Consider the following 27,227-nt stretch of genomic DNA (forward strand, 5'->3'; position numbering starts at 1 on the left):
CGCCCCGGTTGTGGTACTTTGTTATGGCAGCCCTAGCAAACTAGGCCAAGTGGGAGAGAGAAACCCAGCAAACTGAAAAACTACCCATTAGCCTATGTCACTCTGAGCCTATGCTTGTGTGTATCCTGCAGGATGACCTCTGACATGTACAAACACAGACATTCAATTTGTGTTTTCTATCCACTTCCATTGTATGAAATTTCTACCATATTTTAAAAATGTCTTTAAAGAAGTGAGAACAAACCTATGGTCACCAACCTTAACCAGACCACAACCTACCCCAGCCACTTGGATTGTCCCTAACCAACCCTCCCCGCCGCCCCTGCCATATCCACAGAGCAGCCCCCGGAGGGCCCTTGGGGGCTGCCCACCCTCCTCCCTTCACAGTCCCTGCGGGGCAGGCTCGGCCCGAGGGCCCAGGGCTGCTGTCCTCGACCTCATCCCTGTGTTGGAAACTCTTCTCTCCTGAGCCCCAGCCTGCAGGGCGAGGAGCCCGCCCCTCCTCCAGGCTGACCCAGTCACCCTCCCCCACCCTGAGCCCGGCCTACAGGGCAGGGGCTGTACCTTGGCATCCAGTGGGCCCACCTTCACCCCACACCCCACCCTACGCACGCAAGCTGGCGTGAACGTTTTTGTTTATTTATTGAAAACAAACACCTGTGCGCTCCGTACGGGTCTGGCTCCCGGGTGGGCAGGCAGGGGGCCAAGCTGGGTGGGAGAGCAATGACAGCCGGAGGGGGTGGGGAGGGGGTCCGGCCCCTCACCTGGCTGGTGGGGCCAGCTTCTCCGTTCCTGCTACCCGGCCCGCTGCCCCGTGGCAGCCCCCTCCCTGGCCCACGACAACGGCTCCCTGTGGGAAACCAGGGTGATGAGGCTCATCCTAAAGCAAAATGAACAGGCGCCTTGGGTGGCACCTAACCCCGCCCCCCAGTCCCAGGCTGGCAGCAGCCACCATCCCAACTGGGTGTAAGAGACCAGCCCTTTCAGGAGGGCAGGGGTCGCCAGGAGAAGTCGGGCGGTACCTGGCAGCCCGGGCCACCCCGTGGCCCTGGGGGTGGTGGGCAGAGCTGGGCAGGGGCGAGGGGCTGGCCAGACCCCAAGGCTTTAAGGCAGAGCAGGGTGAGGGTGTGCGCAGCCCGGGGCCGGGCCAGCCTTTGGCACAATGAGGGGAGGGTGGCGCGATGGCCGAGGAGGGCGGGGCTGGAGGGGCCTGAAGCCCTTGGTCCTGGACCTCCCACTCCAGGGCCTGGCAGGCGGGCACTGGGGGCACAGGGTGGGACCTCAGCCACCGCCCGACTTCCGTTCCCACAGCGTGACCTCGACCCAGCTCCGGCGGTCAGCAGAGCGTGTCCGTGTTGAAGGAGAGCTGGGCCTGGGGGACGGGGACAGGCCTGGCTCGGGCGTCTGGCCCCACACCTGCCCCAGGCCGGCCCGCACGCAGGCTCTCCCACCTCTGCCTGCCCTGAGCTTCCTCTCGGTGGTCAGCTCCCCGTGCGGCCTGTCTCTGCCAGGCCGGTGGCTACTGCCCCCAGGCTCTGCTCCCCCCACCTCCGCTCTGCCTGTCTCTGAAATGCCCTCCGTTTCCAAGCTGTTCTGGGGTCTGTGTGGGTCTGTCTCCTCTTCCTGTGCCCAGGCCTCCTGCGTCCGCTATAGTCCTGAGCATCAGGCGGGTCCCTCTGTTCCCGTGAGCTCAGGACAGCAGGGGTCCCGGGGCCACCCCCCGGCCCCACCCGCATCCAGAGCCTGGGCTCTCTGGCCGGCTTGGCTGCCCTGACGCTAGGACCCCGCTCACCCTCTCCTCCTCGAAGCTGATGAGGCCCTCGTCCTCCGTGTCCAGGTCCTCGGGCTCGTCGGCCACAAGTGCCCGCAGCTCAGTGGTGGGGGGCCGAGGCCGGAACAGGCTGAGCAGGCGGCCCAGCGGGGACTGCAGCGCCGAGGGCGGCTCCGTCTCCTGCTGTTCCAGGTTGTCGCTCTGCTTCTTGGCGAAGTTCACGAACACCTGGTGGGCAGGGACGAGAGGGTGGGTGGGGGCCAGCCCAGGTGGGCCCGGCGGCCCCGGCCCAGAGCACTCACGTTGTCCAGGGTGGTCTGGCTGACCGAGTAGTCCTCGAGGCCCAGCACGCCCACCACCTGCTCCATCTTGCTGAACACCTGCGCCAGCGAGATGTGCTCCGACTTGAGCTGGTACTGCACCTTCGTGTGGTGCCGCTCCTGGGGGGGGGCAGAGGTCAGAGGCTGCTCAGGCAGTGCCGCGCCGCGCTGCGCCGCCCCGCCCCGCCCCGCCCCTGCCCCTGCCCCTGCCCCTAACCCCTGCCCCGCCCCTGCCCCTGCCCCTGCCCCGGGGCCCCGCCCCTCCCCTGCCCCTCGCCCCGGGGCCCCGCCCCTCCCCTGCCCCTCGCCCCGGGGCCCCGCCCTGCCCCTGCCCCTCGCCCCCGGGGCCCCGCCCCTCCCCTGCCCCTCGCCCCGGGGCCCCGCCCTGCCCCTGCCCCTCGCCCCCGGGGCCCCGCCCCTCCCCTGCCCCTCGCCCCGGGGCCCCGCCCCTCCCCTGCCCCGCGCCCCGGGGCCCCGCCCTGCCCCTGCCCCTGCCCCGGGGCCCCGCCCCTCCCCTGCCCCCCGCCCCGGGGCCCCGCCCTGCCCCTGCCCCTCGCCCCCGGGGCCCCGCCCCAGCCCCTCGGCCCCGCCCACCTTGAGCACAGCCTCCGGGAAGTTCCTGTTGAAGAACCGCACCACGTCCTTCACGTTCTGGCTGCTCTTGGTCCGCACCGTGATCATGTAGCCATCCCCGAACCTGTGGGACAGGCCCTTGGCCCCAGCCCGGCCGCCAGGGGAGCCCAGCCTCCGCCTGCCGCGGCCCACAGCCCACCGTCCCTGCCGCCCCCGCTGCTCACCGGTTCTTCAGGTGCTGGATGCTGCCCAGACAGCGCAGGCGCCCGTTCACCATGATGGCCAGCCGCGTGCACAGCGCCTCGCACTCCTCCATGCTGAGGGCGAGACGCGCAGGCTGGCACGGGAAGGGGGAGGGCCCGATGTGCGGGGGCGGGGGCGGGGGGGGGCGGACCTGTGCGAAGTCAGCACCACCGAGCGCCCTGTCTTGATGAGGTCCAAAATGAGGTTCCAGAGGAAGCGCCGAGCCTTAGGGTCCATGCCTGTGGTAGGCTCGTCCTGGGGGTGGTGCCAGGCTCAGCTGCTGTACCCGTTCACCCCAGCCTGCCCCACCAGCTGCTTCCTGCCCGGCCCCCCAGGAAAACAAAAGGGGGGGGCACCTGACCCCCATCCCACCCCCGGATGCCCCAGAAAGACAAAGGCAGGGCACTTGACCCCCATCCCACCCCCGGGCTCACCAGGAAGACGTAGGCAGGGCCCTGACCCCCATCCCACCCCCGGACGCCCCAGAAAGACAAAGGCAGGGCACTTGACCCCCATCCCACCCCCGGGCTCACCAGGAAGACGTAGGCGGGGCCCTGACCCCCATCCCACCCCCGGACGCCCCAGAAAGACAAAGGCAGGGCACTTGACCCCCATCCCACCCCCGGGCTCACCAGGAAGACGAAGGCGGAGCCCTGACCCCCATCCCGCCCCGGGGCTCACCAGGAAGATGAAGGCGGGGCCCTGACCCCCATCCCATCCCGCGGCTCACCAAGAAGATGAAGGCGGGGCCCTGACCCCCAATCCCACCCCCGGGCTCACCAGGAAGATGAAGGCGGGGCCCTGACCCCCATCCCACCCCAGGGCTCACCAGGAAGATGAAGGCGGGGTACCCGATGAGGGCGATGGCTGTCGACAGCTTCCGCTTGTTGCCTCCGCTGTAGGTGCCGGCGGGCTTGTCAGCGTACTTGGTCAGCTCCAGCTTCTCCAGGGCCCACCTCACCACCTGGGAGGGAGAGCGATGTCAGGGGCCCACGCTACACACCAGCCCCCTCCCCCGCCGGGCGACCCTCACCCGGGCCTCATCCTTCCAGGGGATGCCGCGGAGCCGCGTGTACAGCTGCAGGTGCTCCCGGGCCGTGAGCTCATCGAACAGGGCGTCGAACTGTGGGCAGTAGCCCAGGCTCTGCTGCACCTGGAGCAGCTCCTTGAGCACGCTGGGGACACAGCGCCGTCAGCACCGGTCACTGCCGTCGCCCCACCCACCCAGACACCCGCCCGCCCACACCTGTGCCCGTTGACAAAGGCCTCGCCCCCCGTCGTGCTCTCGTCGCCCGTCAGCATCTTGAAGGTGCTGGTCTTGCCCGCGCCATTGACGCCCAGGAGGCCAAAGCACTCGCCAGGACGCACGCCCAGGCACAGGCGGTCCACGGCCAGGATGCGTCCGATCTTCCGCGACTTGTACACCTGGCAGAGGTGAGGGGGCGGCCCACTCAGCGGGGCAGGCGGGCCGGCCACCAGGCCGGACTCCACCTGGGCCCCACCCTACCCCGAGCCCCGCCCCCACCCGCCCACGGCCCACCTTGGTCAGGTTCTCGATTTTGACCATGTCGTTGTCAGCGTCCCCCCGCAGCACCCGCTGCCGCTCACTGGCCACGTCCACGTCGTCCTCCACGGGCTTTGTCGACACGGGTATGCGCCTGGGAGGACAGGGAGGGCAGTGCCCGGCCGGGACCCCCGCCAGCACCCAGCGCTCCCCCACACCGCAGCCACGGCGGGAAAGAGGGTAGCGCCCAGCCCGGCCCCCCACCGTGCGTTGCCCGGCGCACCCCCACTCACTGCGGCTGCCGCAGGAAGTTGTACTGGCACATGATGGTGAGAAGGAAGCCCACGAAGCCCTCAACCGTCATGGCCACCAGGCCCCTGGTGACAATGTCCCACTCGAACGGGGACTTCATCTTGTCAAACTGGCCTGTGGGGCAGCTGGTTCAGGGCTGGGCCTGGGGCCTCAGGAGCCCCCGTTCTCAGGAGCCTGGAAGCCCCCTCAGCCTCCCCGCCCAGGGGCGCACGCTGTCCCCCCCCCGGCCGGCCTCACCGATCTTGGCGTAGTACTCGTTGATGTACTCGTTGTAGGCCATCTCCATGAGTCCGTGGCCCAGGTTGTAGTTGGGGAAGATGAGGAAGCAGCTTTTCAGGTAACTGTTGACAACCTTCAGGTCCTGGAGGGTCACGGGGGTCAGGGCACAGCCTCAGCCCCGCCGCCCCGCCATCCCAGCACCCCACCATCCCATCACCCCGCCGCCCCGCCATCCCATCACCCCGCCGCCCCGCCATCCCCTCACCCCGCCGCCCCGCCATCCCCTCACCCCGCCGCCCCGCCCCACCTTGTCACGCTCAAAGAGCTGCAGTAGGAAGGTGGCCACGGTGGCCGTGATGCCGATGAAAAGGTTGATGACGATGAGAAACACGTAGGCCGAGCTGGGCACCTCGAACCAGAAGGAGGCCGGGTACATGATGGGGGTGATGGACCACCTGCGGGTGGCAGGCGGGCGGAGGTCACTGGGCGGCCCGAGCCTGCCCTGCGCCCACTCCCCCCGCCCGCCCACTCCCCCTTACCCGTAGAGCAGGAAGAGGGAGAGCACGGCGGGGAAGTTGGTGGGTGACGTGTAGGCCGGCAAGTCAAACACAAATAGGATGATGACACAGCAGGTGGCTGGGACCAGGTAGTTGAGCTACCAGAGCAGGGGTGGCAAGTGAGGGGCCAGGGAGGGGGTGAGGCCCCGGGGCGGGGGTGGGGGGCCCGGGGGCAGAACCGGGGGCCCAGCAGGGGACGGGGGGACGGGACAGCCAGGGGTCTGGGGGCACACCATGTCCCACACGTAGTTAGCCAGCCAGTAGATGACAGGGTTGCAGCCGCTGACAAACTGCAGGTGCTTGGCCTTGGTGGACTTCTCGGCCACCAGAAAGACCACGAAGCTGGCCGGCACGAAGGACATGGCCACGATGATGAAGATGGCGATGACCACATCCGTGCCCTGCAGCCTGGGGGCGAGGCGGCCCTCAGCCCTGCCCGGCACGCAGTCCCGCAGCGGCGCCCCCGCCCCCGCCCACCCCCGCACCTACAGGTAATCCAGGGAGAGGCTAGCACTCGTCTTGTTCATGGGGTGGTTGGTGACGGTGATGCCTGTGGCACAGGGGAGGGCAGCCTCAGGGGCCTGCTCTGCGCCCAGCCCGGCCCGCCCCCCGCCCCGGCTCACCCACCATAGGCCGCAGGGCTGCCCTTGCTCTTGGGCAGGTTGGCACGCAGGATGGCATTGTTGAGGCTGTTGAGGTAGGTGGGCATGCTGTGGTAGCCCTTGTTGTTGTAGAAAACCTGCGGGGAGTACAGAGAGACCCCGAGAGCCACGTCGGCCCCTGCAGACCTCGGGCGAGGGCCGGAAGGGGCGGGGCCCGGGGCCGAGCGGCGCTCACCTGGGCTGCCCGCCGCACCGCGATCCTCCGCACCATGGCCGGGGCCCGGGCGCCGAACGAGGCTGGGATGGACTTCTGGACGTTGCCGAAGGTGATGGCCCCGTACCTGGGCGGCAAGCCGAGGACCGGTGAGCCAGGCGGGAGACAGGTGTCTCCTCCTCGCCCACGGCCGGCGCGCCCCTCCCGCCTGGCTCACCGGTGCAGCCGGAAGCGGTCGGAGGTGAAGAGCAGGTACTCAGAGACATTGTGGCCGGTGATGTCGGTCAGGATGTCACCCGTGACCACCCGCATCTGGGGCGGGTGCCCACCCACACTGCCGGGGCAGGAGAAGCCGGTGCCCTGCCCAGAGCAGGTGCAGCGGACGGGCTCCCGCACCAGGCGTGGCAGGGAGGGTGCCGACGTCCAGTTCTCTGTGGGCGCAGCGGGCAGAGTCAGCCCAGCCCGTGCTGCCCCGAGCCCCAGGCGTCCCCACCAGCCAGTACCTGGCGAGTAGGTGGGCGGCAGGGAGGTGTTCCAGGCCTGCGGCGGGTCCTCGTCCAGGGACACGGGGGAGTCAGACGGGGCAGGCGAGGGTGGGGGCGGCACGAAGTTGGACAGCGGCAGCCCCTGCGTGAAGGACTCTAGGCACATGCTGTCGAAGAACCGCGTGGCCAGCAGGCGCGACTCACCGCTGCTCAGGTTCAGCGTGGGCCCCAGTGAGCCGTTAGCCGGAGACTTGAGCACACATGTGGCGCCCACGCCTGATGGCAGCCGGAAAGTGCTCACCAGCTGCTGGGGGCCGGCGTCGGGGGACAGCCGCAATCTGGGAAAGCACAGAGCCAGTCTGGGTTCAGGGACGGGACCACCCCTCCCAGCTCTCGCACCGGCCCCCGCCCTGCAGGGCGGCCCGTCCCACGGCCTCACCGGTACTCCCGGCGCTCCTCGTTGGCGTAGGGGATGAAGTTGCCGCGGGGCTGGGTGTAGTTGTGGTACTGGGAGGGGGACAGGACCAGCGGGGGCAGGTCGCCTGGCGGGGTGCATGGGGAAGCCTGAGCAGGTTCCTATGGCCTGCCAGCATCCCCCAGGCCCGGGTCCCCTCTTCCCAGTACCCACAGGGCCCAAGCTTGGGGCCTGGACCCCAAGGAGGCAGGAATCCCAGATGAGCCTAGGTGCATGCCCGCCAGCCTCAGGCGCAGTGCCCAGGCCCAGAGCAAGTGTGGGTTCCCCACGTGGCTCCCGAGCAGGGCGGACATCCTGATGCCTGGCCGGGCGGCCATACCGATCTCTGGGACGGAGAGTGCCACCGTCATAGCCACGCAGACAAAGAAGGCAGGGAGCAGGATCTGCGAGGACAGCGCCTTGGAGTTGCGTCGAGCACAGTGGAAGCGCTTCACCAAGAGTCCGTGGAACTGGCGCACCTTCAGCCACCAGCCCTCCAGCTTGCGGCTGCCCTGGCCGACCCGCAAGAGGGTCTCCGCCTCGGCCTCTGCACGGGAGGGGTTGCTGAGCAGGGGGCCCTCACCACCCTCCAGGGACCCTGCAGCCCCACCCGGACGCCTCCCACCTTGCAAGCTGACGTTGTCAGGGTCCTGCAAGTTGTCGCAGAGGGAGCGGTAGTCGCCGTAGACGTCGGTGTAGCCGGCCCCCTCGTCACCACGGGCAGAGCCCACCGAGGACGCAGACTGCAGCGACGCCTGGGACTGTGCCAGCTCTGCGCACCGGGCCAGGTTGCCAGCGTGACGCTCCCCCGACAACGAGTCCACGGCCCCAGGCAGCACATCTTTCCTGGACTCTTTCACGTCTGCAGCAGCAGAGAAGCCAGGGAAGGGGATATGGGGCTCAAGGCTGCCTGCCACCTGCAGGCCTGTCCGGGACCCCAGCCTCCACACTCACCCACCCACCCACGGCCCCAGACCCAGTCTGACCCTGGGGAGATCTGGATCCTTATTCCCACCTAAGACCCTTGGCCCCCACAGACAGAGGAAACGTGAGCAGCCCCAGGCCCAAGTTCGGACCTGGTGGAGTAGGGTGGTGGGGGCAGGGGCAGAGCTGGGTCAGTAGCTGTGGAGCCTCTCACCTGCCTCGCTGTTCTCCAGCGACTGGTCCTCCTCCGATACCTTAAGGAACACCTCCTCCAGTGTCGTGTCCATCAGCCCAAAGCTGCTCAGGTGCAGTGCATCCAGACTGCGCTCCAGGTGCTGTGAAAGAGCTGGGTGAGGCCCACCTCAGGGTGGGAGGGGGGACCCCACAGGGAGGGTTGGGCCCACCTCCCCTTCAGCCCCGCCTCCTCCACTGGCCCCACCCCTGAGCCCAGCCCCGCCTCCTCCAGCAGTCCCACCTCCCCTTCAGCCCCGCCTCCTCCACTGGCCCCACCCCTGAGCCCAGCCCCGCCTCCTCCAGCAGTCCCACCTCCCCTTCAGCCACACCTCCTCCACTGGCCCCACCCCTGAGCCCAGCCCCACCTCCTCCAGCAGTCCCACCTCCCCTTCAGCCCCGCCTCCTCCACTGGCCCCACCCCTGAGCCCAGCCCCGCCTCCTCCAGCAGTCCCACCTCACCCTGTAGCCCCACCTCTGCTGGCCCTGCCCCCGAGCCCTAACCCGGCTCCGCCTCCTCTACCAGCCCCACCTCCTCTGCTGAACACACCTCCTGGGCAGCTCCACCTCCTACACTGACCTCTCCCCTGAGCCCCACCCCCTCCACCAGCCCAGCCCCACCCCCACACCTGAAAGAGGCGCTCAAAGGCTCCCTTCTTGGCGGCCTCGCTGGGCAGGATGTAAGAGAGCTCGGTGCTGGTGTCCGAGACCAGCAGGCAGGAGGCCACATGTTTGCGGATGAACTGGGAAACCTGGGGCTCAGAGCAGCTGCTCAGCTGGGCCCGACCTGGGGGGCTGGCTGTCAGCCCTGGCTCTGGGAGGGTAGGGAGGGCTTCACTCAGCGGCTGGCGGAGAGTGTGAGCCAGGCCCAACCAGCACCCTGGGCCCACTGGGGCAATGGTGAGGGCCCAGCCCCTCAACCTCATTGGTCTTGGGAAGGGGTCCAGGGCAGGCAGCCTCAGCACAGACCTTGGGGGTCCCCGGGCTCGGCAGGCCGCTTGACCAGCGTGAGGCGGTAGCCATCCCCGTAAGCACCCTTGAGAAAGAGCGGGGAGCCACAGCACTTGAGCTTCCCGTGGGAGATGATGGCAATGCGATCCCCAAGCAGGTCGGCCTCATCCATGTGGTGGGTGGAGAGGAGGATGGTGCGGCCTGCGGGAGGTCAAGATGGGGGTCGGGGGGGGGCGGCCGGGCAGGGCTGGGCAGGGGCTGCTCACAACCACCCCGCGCCCCGCGCACCTGGCTTGTACTTCAGGATGAGGTCCCAGATGGCGCGGCGTGCGTAGGGGTCCACGCCGGCCGTGGGCTCATCCAGGATGATGGCGCGGGAGCCGCCCACGAAGGCGATGGCCACGGAGAGCTTGCGTTTCATGCCGCCGGACAGCGTCTGCACCAGCGAGTGCCGCTTGTTGGAGAGCTCCAGGTCCTCGATCATCCTGAGGGCAGGACGGGAGGGTGGGACCAGCCCTCGGGGAGCCGGTGCCTCTGCCTGCAGCCTCGCCTCCCACCCGAGCCCCACCCACTTGTCCATCTCCTTGCGGATCTCCTCCTGGGCCATGCTCTTGAGCCTCGAGTAGAACCAGAGGTGCTCCTCCACCGTAAGCCGGTCGAAGAGCACGTTGTGCTGGGGGCACATGCCCAGGTTCTTGCGGATCTCGTCCATCTCCGTGCGGATGTCGTGCCCGTAGATGGTGGCCGAACCCGATGTCGGCGGGAACAGGCCGGTGAGGATAGACCTGGGCGGGGAGGCGGGGTCACGGCCCCCACCTCCTGCAGGGAGCCCTCCCTGCCGCCCGCTCCGCCAGGAGCTCCGGGCCGACCCCCACACGCTCACATGGTAGTGGTCTTGCCGGCCCCGTTGTGGCCCAGGAAGGACACCACCTGGTTCTCGTAGAGGTTCAGGCTCAGCCTGTTCAAGGCCGGCTTCCTGTCGCTCTTGTAGACCTTGGTGAGCTTGTCCACGCGGAGCACCAGCGGCAGGTGGGTGGGCTCCTCTTCCATGCCCCGCATCTCCTCTGCACCAGGGCCGAGGGTCAGCGCCAGGGGTGCCTCCGGCCCCTGAAGCTCAGCCACTGCCCCTGTCCCCGCCTTGGTGCCCGCTCACCCAAGCGCCGGCTCTCCATGGCGCAGGCCTGGTCCTCCTCCATGACGCTGAGGCGGGGGGCGCGAGCCCACGGCCAGCTCCACTCCCACGCTTCCGTCCGCCCGCTGCCCAGCCAGTAGGACTTCTGCAGTGGGAAGTACCAGGGCCGGGGCAGCCCGTACATGCCTACGGGGTAGAGGGGAGGCTGACCCAGGGTCTGGGGTCACTGTCTGCCCCAGGCCACGGGTCCCCCTGGACACAGCCTCCTCCCCTCCCCCACCCCGCCAAAGGGCTGGTACCTGGATGCACGGCCTCGATGTACCACGTGAGCACACCGTAGACGACCGCGTCTACCATCAGCATGGTGACAGCCAGGAGCAGGTTGAAGTCGTCCCCTTCCACGGGCGACTGGCTGAACGTGTGCCACTGGATGCCCACGCCCGCCACCTCGTACAGGGCGAAGTACTTGGAGCCCAGGCCAAAGGCTGTCGTGGACATCAGGGACTGAGGAGACGGCGGTGTCAGTGGGGGAGAGGAGGCTGGACACCCCCAAGCCTGGCCCACCCCCCGTGACCCTCACCGCGATGCACTTCTCGAAGGCGGTGATCTTGTCGTGGGCCACCTCCTCACGGATCGCCACGTACATGTAGGGCACGTAGCTCAGGAAGTAGATGATGCCGCCGCAGGCCGAGGCCAGCTTGGCCTTGGAGTACAGCACGGACACCAGGAAACTGGGGGCACGCAGGGCCACGGGCTGTCAGCCACGCCTGAACCGCGGAGCCACACTCGAGGCCCGCCCTCCAGCCCGCTGCCTGCCACACAGCGCTCACCAGAACATGATGGTGGCCACGGCGTAGACGGCCAGGAAGAGCCAGATGATGACCACGTGGCTGTGTGTGAGGACCTGGCCGTACTTGAGGATGGCAGTCAGTGCCGTCACCGAGATGGAGAGCTGCACGAAGCCCGTGATGAACCAGGCCACCCAGTGTACGGCGTTGTTCAGGCCCATGGTCTTCATCACCTGGTGGGACCAGGTGGGGGGCCACGAGGCCTTGGGCAGGGCACCCGGAAGGAACAACCTGCCCTGCTTGCAAGCCAGGTCCGGGGATCGGAGGGAGGGCTCTGCCCACAGCTACCCCCTCACCTGTAGTCCTCCCCCTTCTCTAACCTCTATCTTTACGCCCCCATTCCCACCTACCTCCCCCCTCTTCTCCCTCCCCATCCCCCCTCCATCCCCCCCTCCTCCCCTCCCCCCTCCATCCCCCCTCATCCCCCCCCCCCCCTCCCCATCTCCCCCCCATCCCCCGACCCCCCTCCATCCCTCCCCCTTATTCTCCCCTCCCCCATTTTCTCCCCCTCCTTCCCTCCCACATCTCCCATCCAGTCCCTCCCCTCTCTCCCCTCCCCCATCTCCCCCTCCTTCCATTCCTCTCTTCTCCCTCTCTTCATCTCTTCCGCTCCAGCCCCCCACCTCCTTCAGCCGATGCTCCTTCTCCGCCACAATGTGCTGGATGGTCATGGCCACAGAGTAGACCCAGGAAATCACCATGCAGAGCGGCATCATGTGCTCGATGACAAACAGAAAGCTGGGGGGGGAGGGGAGGGGAGGGGCGTGAGGGTGGGGCTCCGCGCTGGCCCCGGGCACCCAGCACGCGTCCACACTCACTCGTCCCGTGTGTAGCAGGGGTAGGGGAACATCTGCACGTAGTTGCCCGGCTCCACCACGTCGTGGCCCACGAAGGTGTCGATGATGGCGCGCTCCATCATGTCTGCGGTGGGGGGCAGCGGTCAGTGGAGGAGGCCGCGTCCCGCCCCCCGTGGACCCAGGGCCGGCCCTCACCCTGGATCCAGACGAAGCCATACAGGAAGTAGAAGCGGCCGCCGGTGTTGGGCCCCGGCCGCCAGTAGGCCCGGCGGATCTCATTGGTTTTCTCGGTGAAGCTGGAGTTCTGACGGATCTTGTAGTGCACGTGGGGCGGCAGGGAGCCGTCCTTGCGGGTCTGGAAGATCACGCCTGGGACGGGACGAGGGGCGGGGCCGAGGAGGGGGACGGGTGAGGGGCTGGCCGAGGACCGGCGTCAAGGGGTGTGGGGCGGGGAGGGACTAGGGGAGGGAGAGGCGGAGGAGCAGGGGCCGGGACCTGCCCAGGGGACTGGCTCACTGGCGAACACGGTGACGTTGTCCTGGTAAGCCTGGTTGAGGGTGTAGTTGACGATGCTCTCCTCGTCAGGAAAACCCTTGAAGATGTCCACACTCACCTGCGGGGTGGGGGGGGGGGTGTCCTCAGAGCCGACCCCAGGCACCAGCGGACCCGGGGCTCGCCCACCCACCTTGGACATGAACTGGATCCAGCCACAGGCCGCGTTGTCGATGGTGTCCAGCTGCCGCAGGAGGACCGAGCCATTGGGCAGGGAGAAGTTGTCCTGGCGCAGGGCAGGCGGCAGCTCCTCTGGTGACAGGCTCAGTGCCTCCGGGTGCAGCCGCAGCTCTGCCACATACTGGGGGGTGAGGGAGGCCAGCTCAGAGGGTGGCCTGAGGACAGAGCGGGCTCCGTGCCACCCCCACCCCAGCCCAGCACCCCCAGCACCTGCTGCAGCCAGCGCAGGTGTTGCTGCAGCCGGCCCTGCTCCAGGTAGCTGCGGATCTCAGCTGAGATGTTGAGCCAGACCTGGGCGTAGTGAGTCACGTTGCCTACAAGGGCGAAGGTCTCGTTGGCCTGCAGAGTGAGGGCAGAACATGGGGCTCATAAAAGGACCCCGGCCAGCAAGGGGGTTCTCACTCCTTGCCTCCCCCCATGGCTGGGGGCCAGCCACTGGCCAGTCCCCACCAACCACTAATCTTGGTCTGGCCAGATTCTACCTGGAAGCTCCAAGCCCTCCCCCTCCAGGCCTCTCTTCAGCACCTCCCCTGAAAGCCCCTCTGCCCAGCTACCAGGAAAGCACGGCCTCCGGTTCCCCCCACACACACCTTCCCTGCTCCTTTGGGGGACCCCCTCCACGCATCTCTTGGGTAGCCCTGACACTTGGTCCTCATCTTCCCCCATGGTCATCCTAGGGACCCCCCTCCACAGCCTCTCCCTTTCCTGAGCCATTTCCAGCCCTGGTTTCTACTTCTTCCAGACAGGACTTCTACCCTGGGATGGCCACAGACATCGTGCCCTCAGCTGGCCCCAAACCACCCAGCTGCGCCGCCCAGATCTCACCCACTGGCTGCTGCTCTGGACGGGTTCTGCACGCGGCCCCTCCTCTGTCCTCACCAGCACTGCCTGGCCCCAGCCGTGTCCAGCCAGGCCCGGACCCTGCACCACACCAGCCATCCAGTGTCTCCCCAAGGCAGCCTCCAAAACGTCCCTGCACCTTGAACCTGCCTCCAGGTCCCCTCAACCCACAGAGCCAAGCCGGAGCTGGAGAGCCAGGGCTGCACCCCTCCCATGCCAATTCTACGAACCACACCACCTGCCCCCGTCTGCTCAGGGGTCCCCGGCCTGCAGAACCCTCTGCCCAACTCCTCCGGTTCCTGTTGCAGACGACACGTGCAGGCCGAGCACACCACACGGCGGACGCGCGCACCTTGAGGATGACGCGGTCTGCCTCGGAGCCCGCCGGCGCGTACAAGATCTTGGGGTTGCTGCTCACGAGGTGCACGAGGAGGCCCAGGTTCCGCTGCTCCTTGCTCGTGAAGCCCAGGGAGCTCATGTTGCCCCTCCGCAGCGCCTCGGGCTCGATGGTGCTGGGGCGGCAGCGGGCGAGACCTCAGGGTGGCGTGGGGCGTTGGCGGGGAGGGGCGTGGGGCGGGGTGTGGGGCGGGGCTTCAGGGCAGGTGCCAGTGTCAATTGATGGAGGTGGAGTGGGGGCAGTGGACCGAGCCCAGGGAGGAGGCGTCAGAAGCAGGCCTGGGGTCGGGCCCTGCCCCCACCTGTCTTCCTCACCCCCCCTTCTCCTGCCACCCACCTACCGGTTGTTGCCACACAGGATGGGCTGCAGGCCCGCCCAGAGCTGCACAAAGGCTGAGCACTGGCCCTGCAGCACGTCCGAGGAGGAGGCCGGGGCTGCAGCGGATGGGGCACCCTCCTCGGACGTGGTGTTGGAGCCCAGGCCTGCCCCAGCCCCGGTGCCGTTGGCTGCCCCGCCAGGGCCGCTGGCTGGGGGCCCAGGAGGCCGGCCCGTGCAGGCACCCTGAGGCAGCAGCAGGGCCAGGGCCGAGAGGAGGTCCACATCCTGCAGAACCTTCTGGGCGTCTAACAGGTCTTCCAGCAGCGCCTGCAGCCGCTGGGGAGGGGCTGGCTGCGGCTGGGGGGCGGAGCCGTTGGGGGCATCCAGGCCCAGCTGAGGGGAAACGGGGCAAGTGGGGAAACGCAGGCCCAGGGAAGGGAACAGCGTCTGGGGGCTGATCTGCAGGTGGGTGACTGAGGTCAGGGTAGACTGAGGAGGACACCCTCAGGGGACACGAGCTGGGAGGAGGGGAGCAGCCTGGGGGTCAGGGGAGCACTGGCCAGGGGCCAGGAGACAGACCAGGGCGAAGGCCTGGAGCAGGGCAGGGGGCACAAGGCACAGCATTCGTAGGGCCACAGGACACCCAACCGCAGGCACACCCAAGCACAGCCTCAGGCCCAGGAGTGCCCTGTGACGCTGAGGGGCCCTGGCACCTCCTCCAGCCCAGGCAGCAGATCTGTGGGCCAGCTGGCAGGCAGGGCCTCACCTGCTGGGCGATCTTGGCCACATCCAGTTGGTTCCGGAGCTCAGCGGCCAGCCCAGAAAAGCGCTGGGCACGCACTGCATCCTGACCTCTGCAGATGGCGTCCCGGTAGCCCTGCAGCGCTGTCTCCTGACCCTGGGGCACCGTGAGGATCCGGCCCAACTCCCTGGAGCCTGGCGTGCACGTGAGCTGCTCCAGGAGGGCAGGGGTCAACAGCAGCTCCTGGGGCAGGGTGCAGGGGAACAGCTGAGAAGGAGCCCCAACCAAGAGAAAACCAAGGGCCTGGCCCAAGATGGGGACCTTGCCCCACCCACTGTGCCAGGTCTGAGACCACCCAGGTTTTGCAACAACAGGCTGGGGGGGAGGGGGGGCGGGTGGGTAGGGATGGAGACACATCACCATCCTGCCCCCTCCCTGTGCCAACCACAAACTCCTGGGGACTCTCCCTCACCCCCAAGGGGGCCCCTATCTTACCCACCCAAGCAGAGACACCCACCCAGAAGCAGGCAACATGTCTCCCATCCCACTAAAAGCCCCCCTCACCTCCATCCGGAAGAGGGGATTGCTGCCCCGGCGGCTCCAGGGCTCCTGATCCCTGGGGATGCCTGACCCCGCATCCAGGGCAGGTGAAGAGCCAAAAAGCAGACGATACACCTAGAGCGTGCGGGGGTCATGGCTCAGGCTGGGGGCTCAGGCTGGGGGCCCTGCATTCCCCACCAGAAACCAGGAGAGGGCAGAGTGGAGCGACCAGGGCTGGGAGCTTCCCCAGGAGCAGACACCTCACCTCGGGCAGGTCCACCTGGGCGGCCAGGAGAGCCTGGGCTGTGCCATCAGGCAGCGACAGGTTCTGTGTCAGGAAACGCCAGAGCTCCCGTGGGTCCCTGACCACCGAGTCCAGAGAGAAGGAGGACACTGGACAGGTAGAAGGATGGGGCTGAAGGCCAGCCCTGCCCGGGGCCGAGGTGCCCCAGACAGCCTCAGAGCTGAGCTCCCGGCATCACAGCTTGGGCACAGTGGCGGGCGGCTCGCCAGGCCCCAAGCACGTGCACCCGGAGAACTCAGAGCCAGGGTGTAGGTAGCAGGGCCCGAGGCACACGCAGGCCCAGGGCAGGAAGTGAACGAGCTGGGCTTCAAACCCAGCTGACACTAGAGCTCGGGGCTTGGCCACCCCCAGCACACGCACTGCTCCACCCACCCTGGGCGCACCTGCAGGTCGGTCCAGGTGGCTCTCCCAGGTGTCCAGGCCGGATCTGAGGGCCTCCAGGTGCTGGCGCAGCACCTCGAGCTCCAAGCCCAGGCTGGGCCTCGCGGGGTCAAACAGGTTGCCCTCCTCCACCACGCGGTTGAGACGCTCCAGCAGCTGCGTGACCCTGCACCACCACCACTGGACGTCATCCGCAGGTCACCAGGCCTGGGACGGGGGACAGCTGGGGTCCGAGGGGGCACTCACGTGGAGTTGGCGTACTGAAGGAAGCCGAACTCGTCCCGCTGGCCATCCGGGCACAGCGACTGCATGACGGGCAGGATGCCGGCAGAGGTGAGGGGTGCTGCTGTGTAGAAGGCTGGGGGGGCCGGGCAGGTGAGAGGGCCCAGGACGGGGCGGGGAGGGGGAGAGAGGGAGGAATCAAGAAGGGGGAGGAAGACAGAGGCCGAGAAAAGAGATTTAGAGAAAGTCAGAAAGGAAAAGCAGCTTCAGGCAGCAGACAAGAAACAGAGGGCCAAGAGTTCTAGTGCAAATGACCCAGCAGGTCAGAGGTCAAAGGGCATCTCACCGTCCCTTCCGGACAACTCCCAGAGCGCCCCCCTTCCCTCAGCCAGTCAAGGCCAAAACGCTCTGACACCTTCCCCGAGAATTTGGATGCGGCACTGCCCACAGGGCCCAGGGGAGCACGGGGGCCCCTACTGGGCAGCGACCTCTGACCTCTCTGGCCAGCTGGTTAGCAGAGTGAATGCAGGAGCCCGCAAGGGTCTGAGTGGAGAGTGGCCAGGCGCCCCGGCCCAGCGAGGCGGGGCCAGGCAACCCCACAGACAGAGGGTTGACCCCGAGGAGCTTGACCTGGGAGCCACTGTGGTCCCGGTGCCTCCACCCTTGACCTCCCCCCACCCCCACCCACCGAGCGCCGGCTGCTCCTGACAGCGGGCAGGGGGCCCTGCAGGACCCAGCTGGCCAGGAGGGGCTGTTAATGCAAGCGAGCGGGTGGGGAGGGCTCAAGCCGCACCAGGAGGCCCCGCAGGGCTCCCGTGGCTGCTGCCCGGGCCGGCCGGGAGGCAGCGGCCACGCACTTACAGACTGCATGCAGGCCCGGGAGGAGGACACAGACCGTGCGGGGGAGGGGCGGAACAGAACAGAGGAGAACAGTGAGAACTGGGCGCCTCGGCCACTCACAGCCGCGTGGCCAGCCACGTCCTCCCGCCCGGCCAGGAGGCAGGGCCAGGGCCCGCGCGGGGGGACGGGCACTCAGACTGCACCGGGACGAGCTGCGGGAGCCGGCTGACGCGCGTGTGGTCGCGTGCACACGGGACATGCGTGTGTGCTGCAGTGAGGGCCTGCCCTCCCCGCCCACCCGGCTGTGCCCCGGACCCCCGCCCCGCCCCCCCGAGGACCCTCACCTTCCTTCACAGAGATGGTTGGCTTCTTCTGCCGAAGCCCCAGCAGGATGAAGAAGAGGACCAGAGGGATGAAAATCTCGAAGGCCAAGACCCACTGGAAAGGGCAGGCGGAGTGAGGCCACCTGCCCAGAGCTGGACAGGACAAAGCCAAACCCTCCTCTCCCTACCAGACAGACACCACCCTCCCCGCAGGGCCAGCCCAGCCCAGCCCCGACCCTCCATGCTCCCCCAGGGGCCACAGAAGGTCAAGCCAGGCCCCCCAGGGCCACAGAGATCACAGCCCCTTCTTCCCAGGACCTCTTTGAAGAGTGAGAGGGTCAGTGTCATCCGGCTCAAGCAAATCAGGTCTCCCACCCCCAGCCTAGATTCTGCTTGTCACACTGAAGACCAGCAGACACAAATCAGCCAGCTTGTGGTCCACTCTGACCCATGTGTCTGCCCAGCTCATCTTCTCCCCCATCTGCAGGGGCGCCTGGGCAAGATCTCGGAAACAGTCTCTGGACTGGCCTGCAGCTCCCACACTCCCCCAGGGTCAGCCCTCCTTCCCGCCACTGTGGTGCCATCACACCCCCACGCAAGGGCCTAGGGGCGTGAGGCCTGGCGGCAGGGGAGGCCTGGCTGTAGCCCAGGACCCTGAGCCTCCCGGAGGACCTGGTCAGGGGTCTGACAGCCCCCAGTCCCTGAGACACAGGTCCCTCCTTCTGCCCTGGCCCCTCTCCCTCACCCCAGGTGGCTCAGGAGGGCGCGGCGGCCCTGCCTGCCGGGGGCATCAGCTCAGGGTTCGCAGGGCAGCTCTTGCCGCTCCGGGCTGGGTACCAAGGTGAGCCCTGCCGGGATCTGCTCGGAGTGGGAAAGAAGTACCAGGGGCCCAGGGGCCCAGACTTCTCTCTGTCTCACCTGGAAAACGGAAGGACTTCGCCATTCTCACCTCCACCTCTCCTGGCTCGGGCAGGGAGGAGTGCAAGGGGGAGGAGGACCTCGGGCCGGCTGCTCTTTGGGGGACCACCCCCCCGACCCAACCCTTCCCAGAGGCACTAGGGTTGCTTCACCCTCACCCCCCACCCCAAACAGACTTCAGAGCCCCCAGTCAGTGGCGCTCCCTCTGGCCCAGGGCCCGAGCCCCAGTGCCCCGGGGTGGGGGCAGCTGCTGCCCTGTTTACTGGGCTTTGACAATAGAGCTCTGTGGTCTGGAACACCCCGCTGTGTGTCTGCGCCCCACGCCCGCGCCAGCCCGCGCCAGCCTCCACCCCCACCCGGAGTCAGGATCCAGCCCAGGGCCAGCCAAGGAGGCACTGTGGACTGGGACGGGCGCCTGCCACACGCACACAGCGCGAGGGTGGCTGTGTGCAAGCGGCACACGGGAGGCCAGGGTCATGGCCGCGGGACCGGCCCCAGCCGCACCCGCCCGGCCACCGGCCACCCGGCACCTCCACCAGTAACTGCAGCAACGGGCCTCGCTGCCTCCTCGTTGCTATAGCAACGGCCGCTCATGCGCTGCTGGGAGGAGGGAGGCCTGCTGGGCGGGCGGGAGGCCAGAAGGGCGTCTGGTTACGGCAGGCGGTACAGGTTCAGCCCCACCTGGGCGCCCCACCCAGCGGCCTGCAAGGTGGTCAAACCTCTGTTCCTGGAGACCAGCCTGCTACCCCATGCTGTCCCACTCTGGGCCCCCTCCTCCTGCGTCAAGGGGAGAATAGGTGAGGCCTGAGAATGGAGATGCTGCCCCCCACTCCAGGGACTTGGTGACAGTGACCTGGTCCCCCCACCAGGAGTAGCCTATGGCCCCAGGGTAGAACGATGTCCAGCTAAGAGGGCACAGGCCACACTGACAGATGGAGAAACCGAGGCACAGAGCTTAGGAAGAGGGAGCAAGCAGGGCACAGAGATCCTTGGTTCCTACTCTCCAGACCAAGTTTTCCACAGAATACACCCCCCCCCAAGCAAGGCACACAGCACACAGGGTAAAACCTCTGCCAGCCAAGCCCAGAGGTCCAAGTGTGAAGCCCAAGACCCTCCCAGAAAAGTGGAGGACTGTGCCCGACATCTAGCCAGCCCCAGCCCATGGCGTGGGCCCAGCAAGGCCTCAGCCACCCTGGAGGAGGAATTTCTGGTTTGCTGTGGCCACAAACCGAGAACCTCCAGACGCCTAACCATGCCCTGGGAGTGCTGCGGGGCAGGGGCAAGGAAGGTTCTGGGGGAGGTCCAACCTGGCATGCGGGGGCTACTCCTACTCCTGTAGGTCAGTGGGCACCTCCCACCTGCTTGCCAGGTACCCAACGAGCCACTGCTCCCTTCCCTGAGCCTTGGGGTCCCCAATGGATGCTGGGGCCATCATTGGAGCCTCTGCTCCCAGCCCCTGGGGGTCCTTCCTGCCAAGAACTCTGGGGCTGATACTAATGCATGCCCATGTCCCAATTCCCCTTCATCCCCGGCTCCCCGCCCTGCTGTCCCCAGTGACCCAAAACCTGAGGTGAAGGAAGCTGCGCCAGAGGCTGCCCGAGGCTGCAGGTCTGATCCATGGAACCCAGTGCCAGCCAGCCCCAGGCGCCCTGGGCAGGGAGTGTACACAACCCTGGCTCCCTGCCAGGGCCAGGTGCCCAGGGGAATCCTGCCAGGCCATGGTGATGATGGCCACTCTACCCATCTGCAGGCCTGGGTTTCCCACGGTGCACTTTGAAACCCCTCTCGAGGAGGGACCCAGGCAGGAGCTGGTCAGCCCAAGGGGTCCCGGGGCCAGGAGCCTCCCAGACCCCAGACGGGCAAGAGGATGCCTCCGCCCCAGGCTCCATCTCCAGACCCTGACCTGCTCTGGGCCCCATCCTGGAAAATCCCCGGGGCCCAGCCAGGAACCCGAGCTGCCCAGGCCTCTCTGGTGTGTGGCTGCTGCCAGTTGGGCAGGCCAGCAGGAGACGCCCCTGTCCTTCCCAGGGCCAGAGCAGTGACGGTCAGCATGATGACATCCATACCACCCCAGCGCCGCTCCTCACCAGGGCTTCTGCCCGACAGCTGCTGTGCCCTGCAACCTCAGGCACAGGGCAGAGAGCTGGCGTGGTCACAGCTCCAAACAGCAGGACCCAGTCCCCAGAGGAGGTTGGGTGGGGGAGATCAGAGAGTGGATCAGCTTCAGGGAGGATGGCCCCAAAGGACAAAAGGATGCAGGGACTCGGGCTGGCTGAGGCTGGCACAGCAAGGACACTGCCGGTGGTGAGAAAGCAGGAGCAAGGGCTAGTGGATGTGGGCGGGGGGGGGGGGGGGGGAGGAGAGGTGCCTGCCCAAGGACACAGGGCTGCTGCACGGAGGGGAGGGACAGGGTCCCTGCAGGGGCGCCAGGGGCTGGGCCCAGAGACCACAGAGCCTCTGAGCTGGATCCATACCCCCAGCCAGCCTTCTGCCCCGGGAAGCGGGGCCTCTCAAGACCCCAGGGTCCCAGGGCCACCTCCCACCCCCGAAGCTGGCCCCGGAGAGCGCGTTGTGGAGGGCGCCCGCCCCGTGACTCAGCCGAGCACCACGAATGTCAGTGGACGCGGGCGGCGGGCCGGGCACTGCCGAGCCCCCTCCCCGGAGACCGGAGCGCGGGCAGGGGCGGGGGCGGGTGAGGGGTCTCCGGCCCTCCGCCCCGCCTGCCTGGGGTCTGCGCGTGCCCGGCCGGGCCGCCGCACGTGCTCGCGGGGAGCGCGCCGCTGGCCCCGGTGCGCGCAGCCTCCCGCTCCCGCAGGCCCGCGGCGCGCGGGGTCGCTCACCGGGCTCCGGCGCTTCAGCGTCACGTTCTTCCAGAGCAGCAGCTGCAGCTGGTGCAGGAAGCCCATGGCGGGGCCGCGCTCCGGCCGCCTCCGCGCCGCGGCCCGCTCCTCTGCGCGCCCCGCCGCCCGCCACCCGCCGCGCCGCTCGGCATCGCCCGCGCGGGGCGGCGTCTCGGGCGTCCGGGACCGGCTCGGCGCTGGCTCCGCCCCGGCGGCCGCGGCGACAGCCGCTCGCGCCCGCCCCCCCCGCCCGCGCCGCCCCCGCTTAAAGGGGCCGCCCGGTGCCCGCCGCTCGGGCCCCCCCCGCCCGCCCCCGTCCGGGCCGTTCCTGGAGCTCTGACCCGTCAAGAGTGGCTTTCTGGTCGCCCCCCATCTCTCTAGGCGTTGAAGTGACGCGCCCAAGAGCCCACATCTAAACCGAGACCCCCGACTCACTCCCTTCCAGGGCGCTCTTCTCCCAGGGGCGCCAGGCCTGCGCGCAGCGCCCCACCCCCTTGAAATCCTCCTCCCACAGAGGCACCCCAAGGTCATCACTGGCCCTGGCCGAGGGCGCCCTGAGGGGATGCTGAGAGCGGTCGTCCCCCACCAGGTCCCCACCTCCGCCTTGTCCTCGCCGCAGAAGGGCTGATGGCAGGAATTTCATCTGGACCTAAAAGACAGGTCCCAGTGCCCAGGGCACCTGGGGCCTGGAGGGAGGCAGCCGCCCACACTTGGGGAGGGGAGCTCAGCCTTGCATGCAGATCCCACCTATGCACAGGGCGGCCCCTGCTCTCACCGCTTCAAGACTCAGCTTTCCTGCCCCACTGGGTGCAGCCCCGACCTGCACCCCTTACGAGAGGGTGGGGCTGGTGAGAGGGGCTGCAGGTGGGCTGCCCTTCCCCTGTAAGAGTTTCCTGCGTTCCTTGTGAATGAGCCGCTTGGTGACCAGGTGGCAGGACTGACCTGGCTGGGCTCGGCCAGGGCTGCAGCTCCCTGGGCCCAGCGAGGAAGGGAAGGGACCCAGAGAGAGAACTGCTCCCTGCAGGCGGGGTAGGCCGGAGCTCGGGGAGACTGAGGCTGCTCCCTCTGTGAGTGGCTCATTTTTCTCCCTATATGAGAGGGTGAGTCTGACCTCTGCACAGGGAGTCTGGGGTCCAGTGAATTCCGCAGAGGTGGTTTGGTGCCTGCCGGAGCCAAGCGGCTGGACAGACGGAGGCCGGGTCTGAGCCGGGTGGGGCGGTCCATTCCCGGGGAGGCCAGCAGAGGGCAGTGGAGGACAGGCCGGCCCCTGCGGGGAACGGAGGCCTGGTGGTTGGTTCTGATGGCTCCTCCCAGCCTCAGTTTCCCAACTTGTGAACGGGAGGGGCAAACGGAGTGGCGTCCAGTGTCTGGGCTGCACAAAGAAGACGCACCCTAAACTGAGTGGCAGATCTGGGGGAACGCACCTCCCCACCCCCTCCCAGCTCCTTCCGTACGGTGCGAGGCGAAGCAGTCCCGGGAGGAGGGGCAGAGCACAAGCCCCCAACCACCCCACGCTGCAGCCTGAGGACACTTCCTTCTCCTCGGCCAGTACCGGGGCTAGGGCAGGGCAGGAAGTCACCGGTGGGCCTTTCCCACAAGCCACTGCCAAGGGGGCGGGCAGCTTCCTGCCTCCACCTGCTGCCCACCCCACCTGGGGCAGGGGCGAATGAGCTCCTGGGGCCCTGTCAGCACCACCCAGAGGCTCACCGTCAGCCTCCCCTCCCCCCGCACAACCTGCCACAAGGGCTCCCTTGGCTGCCGCAGTAACCTTGGTGCCTCCTCGATGCCCGTGCTGCCACCAGCCACCAGTCAGAGGGAACCCCACATCAAAAACCAGACCTCGTCACACCCCGGACACCCTGCAGCCTGAGAATGAAATCCCAAGGCCTTCGAGATGGGGCACCTTCCCCTGCCCCAGCCGCGTTTCTGTCCTTGGCCGCTGCTCTCCGCCCCTCGGCCTTTGGGGGGTCAGGGAAGGCTCTCTGCTGCGGTGCCATTCAGTGTGGCTGAAGGAAGCTGGGAGGACAGAGGCCTGGGATGGAGAGGGCGGGATCTGGCCAGGACAAAGGCCCGTGTGGCCAGGGTGGCAAGGGGAAGCAGACTCGACACGTGCCATTCTTGTCCTTTGTTTCTTTATTGATTGGTGTCCCCCGAGGGGACTGACTGCAGGCTGCCAAAAGCCCAAGAAGCTGGCTGGCTGTCTCGGGTCCGGGCCACACAGGTCTGTACGCGGGGCTCCAGCCTGCACATCCCGGACGAGGGGACCGCGGCTACAGAGGTCTGGGGCCCAGGTTTTGCCCCCACAGACCTCAGGAGGACAGGCTTGACCGGCTCAAGGTATGATCAAGGTGGGGAGGGAGGGCCTCTGTAGCCTCTTATCTCTGATGGGCCCCAGCAACATGCACCCGCATTGCTCCCTCCCTGCTCACACCTCTGCCCCCAAATAGTGGCTCCAGTGCCCACCCGCCTCCACCTCCGGGCAGCCTGCCAAGGCTACCCCTGCTTCCTGGCCTCCGTCCCCAGCCCCCAAGTCAGCCTGTGGGTTGCCCATGGGGGTTGGTCGGATGCCGGAGGGTTGGATTTCAACACCCAGGCCTCCACCCACACCTCCGGCTCCCAGCCACCCTCCCCTGCCTCCTCCAGCCGGCGGAGTTCAGGCCTGGAACCAGCCCTCGAGGTCCTGGTAGACCTGGCCACGGGGCAGGTGGGGGTAGCGGGCGCAGATGGCGCAGAAGCGTTCCCGCCAGTCGCCGAACAGCCGCACTCGGAACCGGTCTCGCCAGGCGAAGTAGCGCTGATAGCGGCTCTCGTTCATGCCAGCGAGGAAGGCGGCCAGCTCGTGGGCCGAGCCGAAGTCGTCCACGTGCACAAAGGCATCAGGTGGGGCGAAGGCCTCGTAGGTGACCCTCGAGGGGCCCAGGACCACGGGCACCGCGCCGGCCAGCAGCGCGTTGCGCCAGAACTTCTCGGTGATGTAGTCTCGGTGCTGGGAGTTCTCGAAGGACAGGTAGAAGAGGTACCGGGCCACGGTGGGCAGCAGGCAGTCGGCGCACAGGGGCTGCTTGCTGGCGCGGCCGAACACGTCCACCTGCAGGTGGGGCGCCAGCTGCCGGTACAGCTGCACGCGCCGCTGCCTCTCCTGGAAGTTGCTGACCACCCAGGCGGCCACCCCGCTCTTGGCTGGCAGCGGCGGCGCAGGCCCCTCACGGGGCTCCAGGCGGCCGTAGGGCACAAAGATGTCTGAGTCACGCCGGTAGCTCAGCACCCAGTTGAAGACCCCACGGAGGCGGCCGAGGCCGCGGGTGTGGCTGGGCGACTCCATGGAGGCCCACACCCAGGGCTGCCCTTGCGGCCGCTCGGCCAGGGGCAGGCGGGCCTGCCGGGTCTGCAGCTCTCGGTGGTGGAAGACCACGGCGTTGGCGCTGGCCAGCAGGCTGCGGTCGGTGGTCAGGCGGCAGTGGGCCACACCGTAGCTGGTGCAGGTATTGCTGGGCAGCTCTGGGGGCTGGCTGGCGAAGGGCCAGTGCCAGATGAGGATGGTGATCGTGGGCTGGGGTGCCGGAGCTCCCCCAGGGGCCGACCTGAGAAGCCACAGGAGCCAGAGGGCCGAGAGAAGAGCCGCTACCGCCAGGGCCCCCAAAGCCCGAAGCCTCGGAGCGGGGCTGACCCCTGCACAGGACACAGGAAGAGAGGCTGTCTCCTCGGGCTCGCCCCAGGCCCCATCCTCCCAGCCCAAGCTTCCCCGAAGACCAGACACTCACCGGCATTATGCATTGGCGGCTCCCAGATTAATTACTCGAGAAGCCGGAGGTTCTCAAATCACAGCCGCGGCTGCACGGGGATGCCCCGAAATCACGGCTGCGCCCCTGCACCCAGCGCCACCTGGAAACGCTGTCCTTTCATCTGCTCAGGAGGAGGCAACCAGGGTACCTTCCCGCTCCTGTCCCGCCCTCGCCCCCGCCCTGAGGTGACCTTTGGCATCACCGCCATCCTCACCCCGTCTCCCCCTCTAGTCCTCTAGCTGCTGAGGGGAGGCGGCTACAGGAAGGGTGCCCAGCCAGGGTCCAGGACCGTGTCCCCCACCCCTGCTGGCCTCTGGAAAGGCCTGGAGGTGACGCACGGGGCAGGCACGGGAGGCAGGAGGAGGAGAGGGCCCGCGTGACCTCAGGGAAAGGGAGGCCATCCTGAGAGGAGGTGGCCCCCGCCCCAGAAGGGTGGCCCAGCCATTGAGCACCCAGCTATTGCCTGCTGCCCAGGCCTGGGGTGCCCGTGGAAAGCAGGCATGCTTCCCTCGGAGGCCACCCGAGCCCAGACCAGCACCGCCTCCCCCAGTGCTGTGTCATCACCCACTTCCCCTGCTCACCGCCCGCTCAACTCCGCCGTGGGCTCCCAGACCCTCTCGCTGCAGATGTGCTGCACTCAGCTGTTTGCCAGGAGGCTGAGGTCTTTCCTATTCTTTGCTTCTAATTGGGCCACTCCACCCCACCCCACCCCACCCCTGCTGCCTCTAGGACACCTTTGTCCTGGAACCCAGATTCCCAGAGAGGGGTTCCGTCCAGGGGTCCTAGGAGAGTCTGCCCACACAAGGCCCCAGCACATGCCCACGGTGGGCAGGTGCCAGGCTGGGCCTGGCCCCGGGGTGGGCTGTGAGGCTGCCACACCTTCTTTCCCCTCCCAAGGACCCGTGTCTGTGGAAGCCCCGGCTGCGGGGCCCCAGGTTCTGGCCAGGCTGGGAAGAGCTGCAGGAACCTGGGGTGGGAGGCCTGCCCTTGGGGGCTCCAGGTCTCTTCTTCCAGGTCCCACAGCCCAGGGTGGGAGTGGGGGCAGGGAGGGGGCTTTCCAGGCTGGAAAAGGAAGGAGTCGCTGTGTCCCTGACGTGGGCAGGGGGCTGGCACCCGCTCCAGGAAAAGGAAGGCTGAAGTCCAGAGTCCCTCTCCTCCCCCGCCGTCCGGCCAGCCCTGGAGGCCCAGGCATGGAGGTCCAGTTCCTTCCCCTTTTGCCCTGGTTCCTCGGAGCTGGACAGCCCTGGCTCCGGCCTGCACCCCACGCTCAGCCATCAGCTTCCTTCAACCTGCCTGGACATGGCTGGGCAAGGCCCAGCCCTCACGCTAGTGTCCTAAAGGCCTCAGGCCAGTCCGGTTCTTGGAGGCTGCGGGCTGGGTGTCGTGGAGGGAACAGCAACCAGGAACCGTTGGTCGGATCTGCCACCCACGCCATCCTGGGGGCCTCCCATCACCCCGAAGTCCCTGTCCTGCTCCACTCTTGGGCTCCCAGGGCTGCTGGCCTCCCCCAACTCCTGCCCTCCAGTGAGGACCAGTCTGCCCTCAGGGCAGGAACTGGGGAGCTGGCAGCAGACCCATGGAGGGGGACAGAAGGGGGGCAGTTTGGCCCCTCTGCGGCTCCCCACCCCCTGCATAACCTCTGAGCTGCGGTGGGGCCTTGTGCAACATCGGCGGGGGGGCGGGGCGGGGGCTGCAGGATCTGTCGGAAACCATCTGGTGGCCCAAGGTGTGGATGCAGCCGCCAGGCCTGGCTCCCATGGGCCAGCGTCAGGCCCTGACCGGAGCGGACAGCTGCTGTCACCCCTGCCCTTCCGGCACCCAGCATTTAGGGAGAGGACCACAGTGGCACTGGGCCTTTGGTCCCACCCGGGCGTCTCTTCCCTGGCACGGGGGCCCCGGAGGAGACCACCC

At 67.9% G+C, this 27,227-nt stretch overlaps 2 protein-coding genes across 3 annotated transcripts; both read right to left on the minus strand.

Annotated features, from left to right (window-relative positions):
• Window positions 1-627: 627 nt before the first annotated feature.
• Window positions 628-21,647, minus strand: ABCA2 (ATP binding cassette subfamily A member 2). 2 transcript variants are annotated; one of them, XM_036854454.1, is made up of 49 exons: window positions 21,535-21,647; window positions 17,798-17,891; window positions 17,475-17,477; window positions 16,638-16,749; window positions 16,394-16,557; window positions 15,972-16,099; window positions 15,731-15,841; window positions 15,191-15,409; window positions 14,447-14,817; window positions 14,062-14,221; window positions 13,080-13,208; window positions 12,823-12,990; window positions 12,654-12,750; window positions 12,333-12,506; window positions 12,159-12,261; window positions 11,964-12,078; window positions 11,323-11,513; window positions 11,073-11,223; window positions 10,792-10,996; window positions 10,514-10,678; window positions 10,244-10,424; window positions 9,933-10,145; window positions 9,649-9,845; window positions 9,379-9,561; window positions 9,039-9,223; window positions 8,393-8,513; window positions 7,880-8,116; window positions 7,595-7,801; window positions 7,240-7,342; window positions 6,819-7,138; window positions 6,533-6,746; window positions 6,337-6,442; window positions 6,127-6,238; window positions 5,989-6,049; window positions 5,733-5,907; window positions 5,482-5,597; window positions 5,250-5,397; window positions 4,961-5,084; window positions 4,705-4,837; window positions 4,448-4,565; window positions 4,154-4,332; window positions 3,941-4,082; window positions 3,737-3,871; window positions 3,059-3,162; window positions 2,889-2,981; window positions 2,686-2,788; window positions 2,074-2,211; window positions 1,793-1,999; window positions 628-1,372 (listed from the first exon to the last, which is right to left on the minus strand). In XM_036854454.1, the coding sequence occupies exons 1-49, from the start codon at window positions 21,598-21,600 to the stop codon at window positions 1,337-1,339; spliced, it is 7,317 nt and encodes a 2,438-aa protein (XP_036710349.1). In that variant the 5' UTR covers window positions 21,601-21,647; the 3' UTR covers window positions 628-1,336. The 2 variants fall into 2 exon arrangements, with proteins under 2 accessions (XP_036710349.1, XP_036710350.1); XM_036854455.1 differs by lacking the exon at window positions 17,475-17,477.
• Window positions 21,648-23,675: 2,028 nt separating this feature from the next.
• FUT7 (fucosyltransferase 7) lies at window positions 23,676-25,510 on the minus strand. Its single transcript, XM_036856012.1, has 2 exons — window positions 25,296-25,510; window positions 23,676-25,203 (listed from the first exon to the last, which is right to left on the minus strand). Exons 1-2 carry the CDS (start codon window positions 25,306-25,308, stop codon window positions 24,188-24,190), a joined length of 1,029 nt encoding a protein of 342 aa, XP_036711907.1. The 5' UTR covers window positions 25,309-25,510; the 3' UTR covers window positions 23,676-24,187.
• Between the last annotated feature and the right edge of the window lie 1,717 nt (window positions 25,511-27,227).

This window comes from Balaenoptera musculus, chromosome 6 (assembly GCF_009873245.2).
Source record: "Balaenoptera musculus isolate JJ_BM4_2016_0621 chromosome 6, mBalMus1.pri.v3, whole genome shotgun sequence".
NCBI lineage: Eukaryota > Metazoa > Chordata > Mammalia > Artiodactyla > Balaenopteridae > Balaenoptera > Balaenoptera musculus.

Coding starts and splice junctions, on each gene's coding strand:
- ABCA2 (XM_036854454.1), bottom strand. CDS start 21,600: ATGGGCTTCCTGCACCAGCTGCAGCTGCTGCTCTGGAAGAACGTGACG. Junction 10,146..10,243: donor GCCGGCAAGACCACTACCAT/GTGAGCGTGTGG, acceptor CTCCCCGCCCAG/GTCTATCCTCACCGGCCTGT. Junction 2,000..2,073: donor GCCAGACCACCCTGGACAAC/GTGAGTGCTCTG, acceptor CCTGCCCACCAG/GTGTTCGTGAACTTCGCCAA.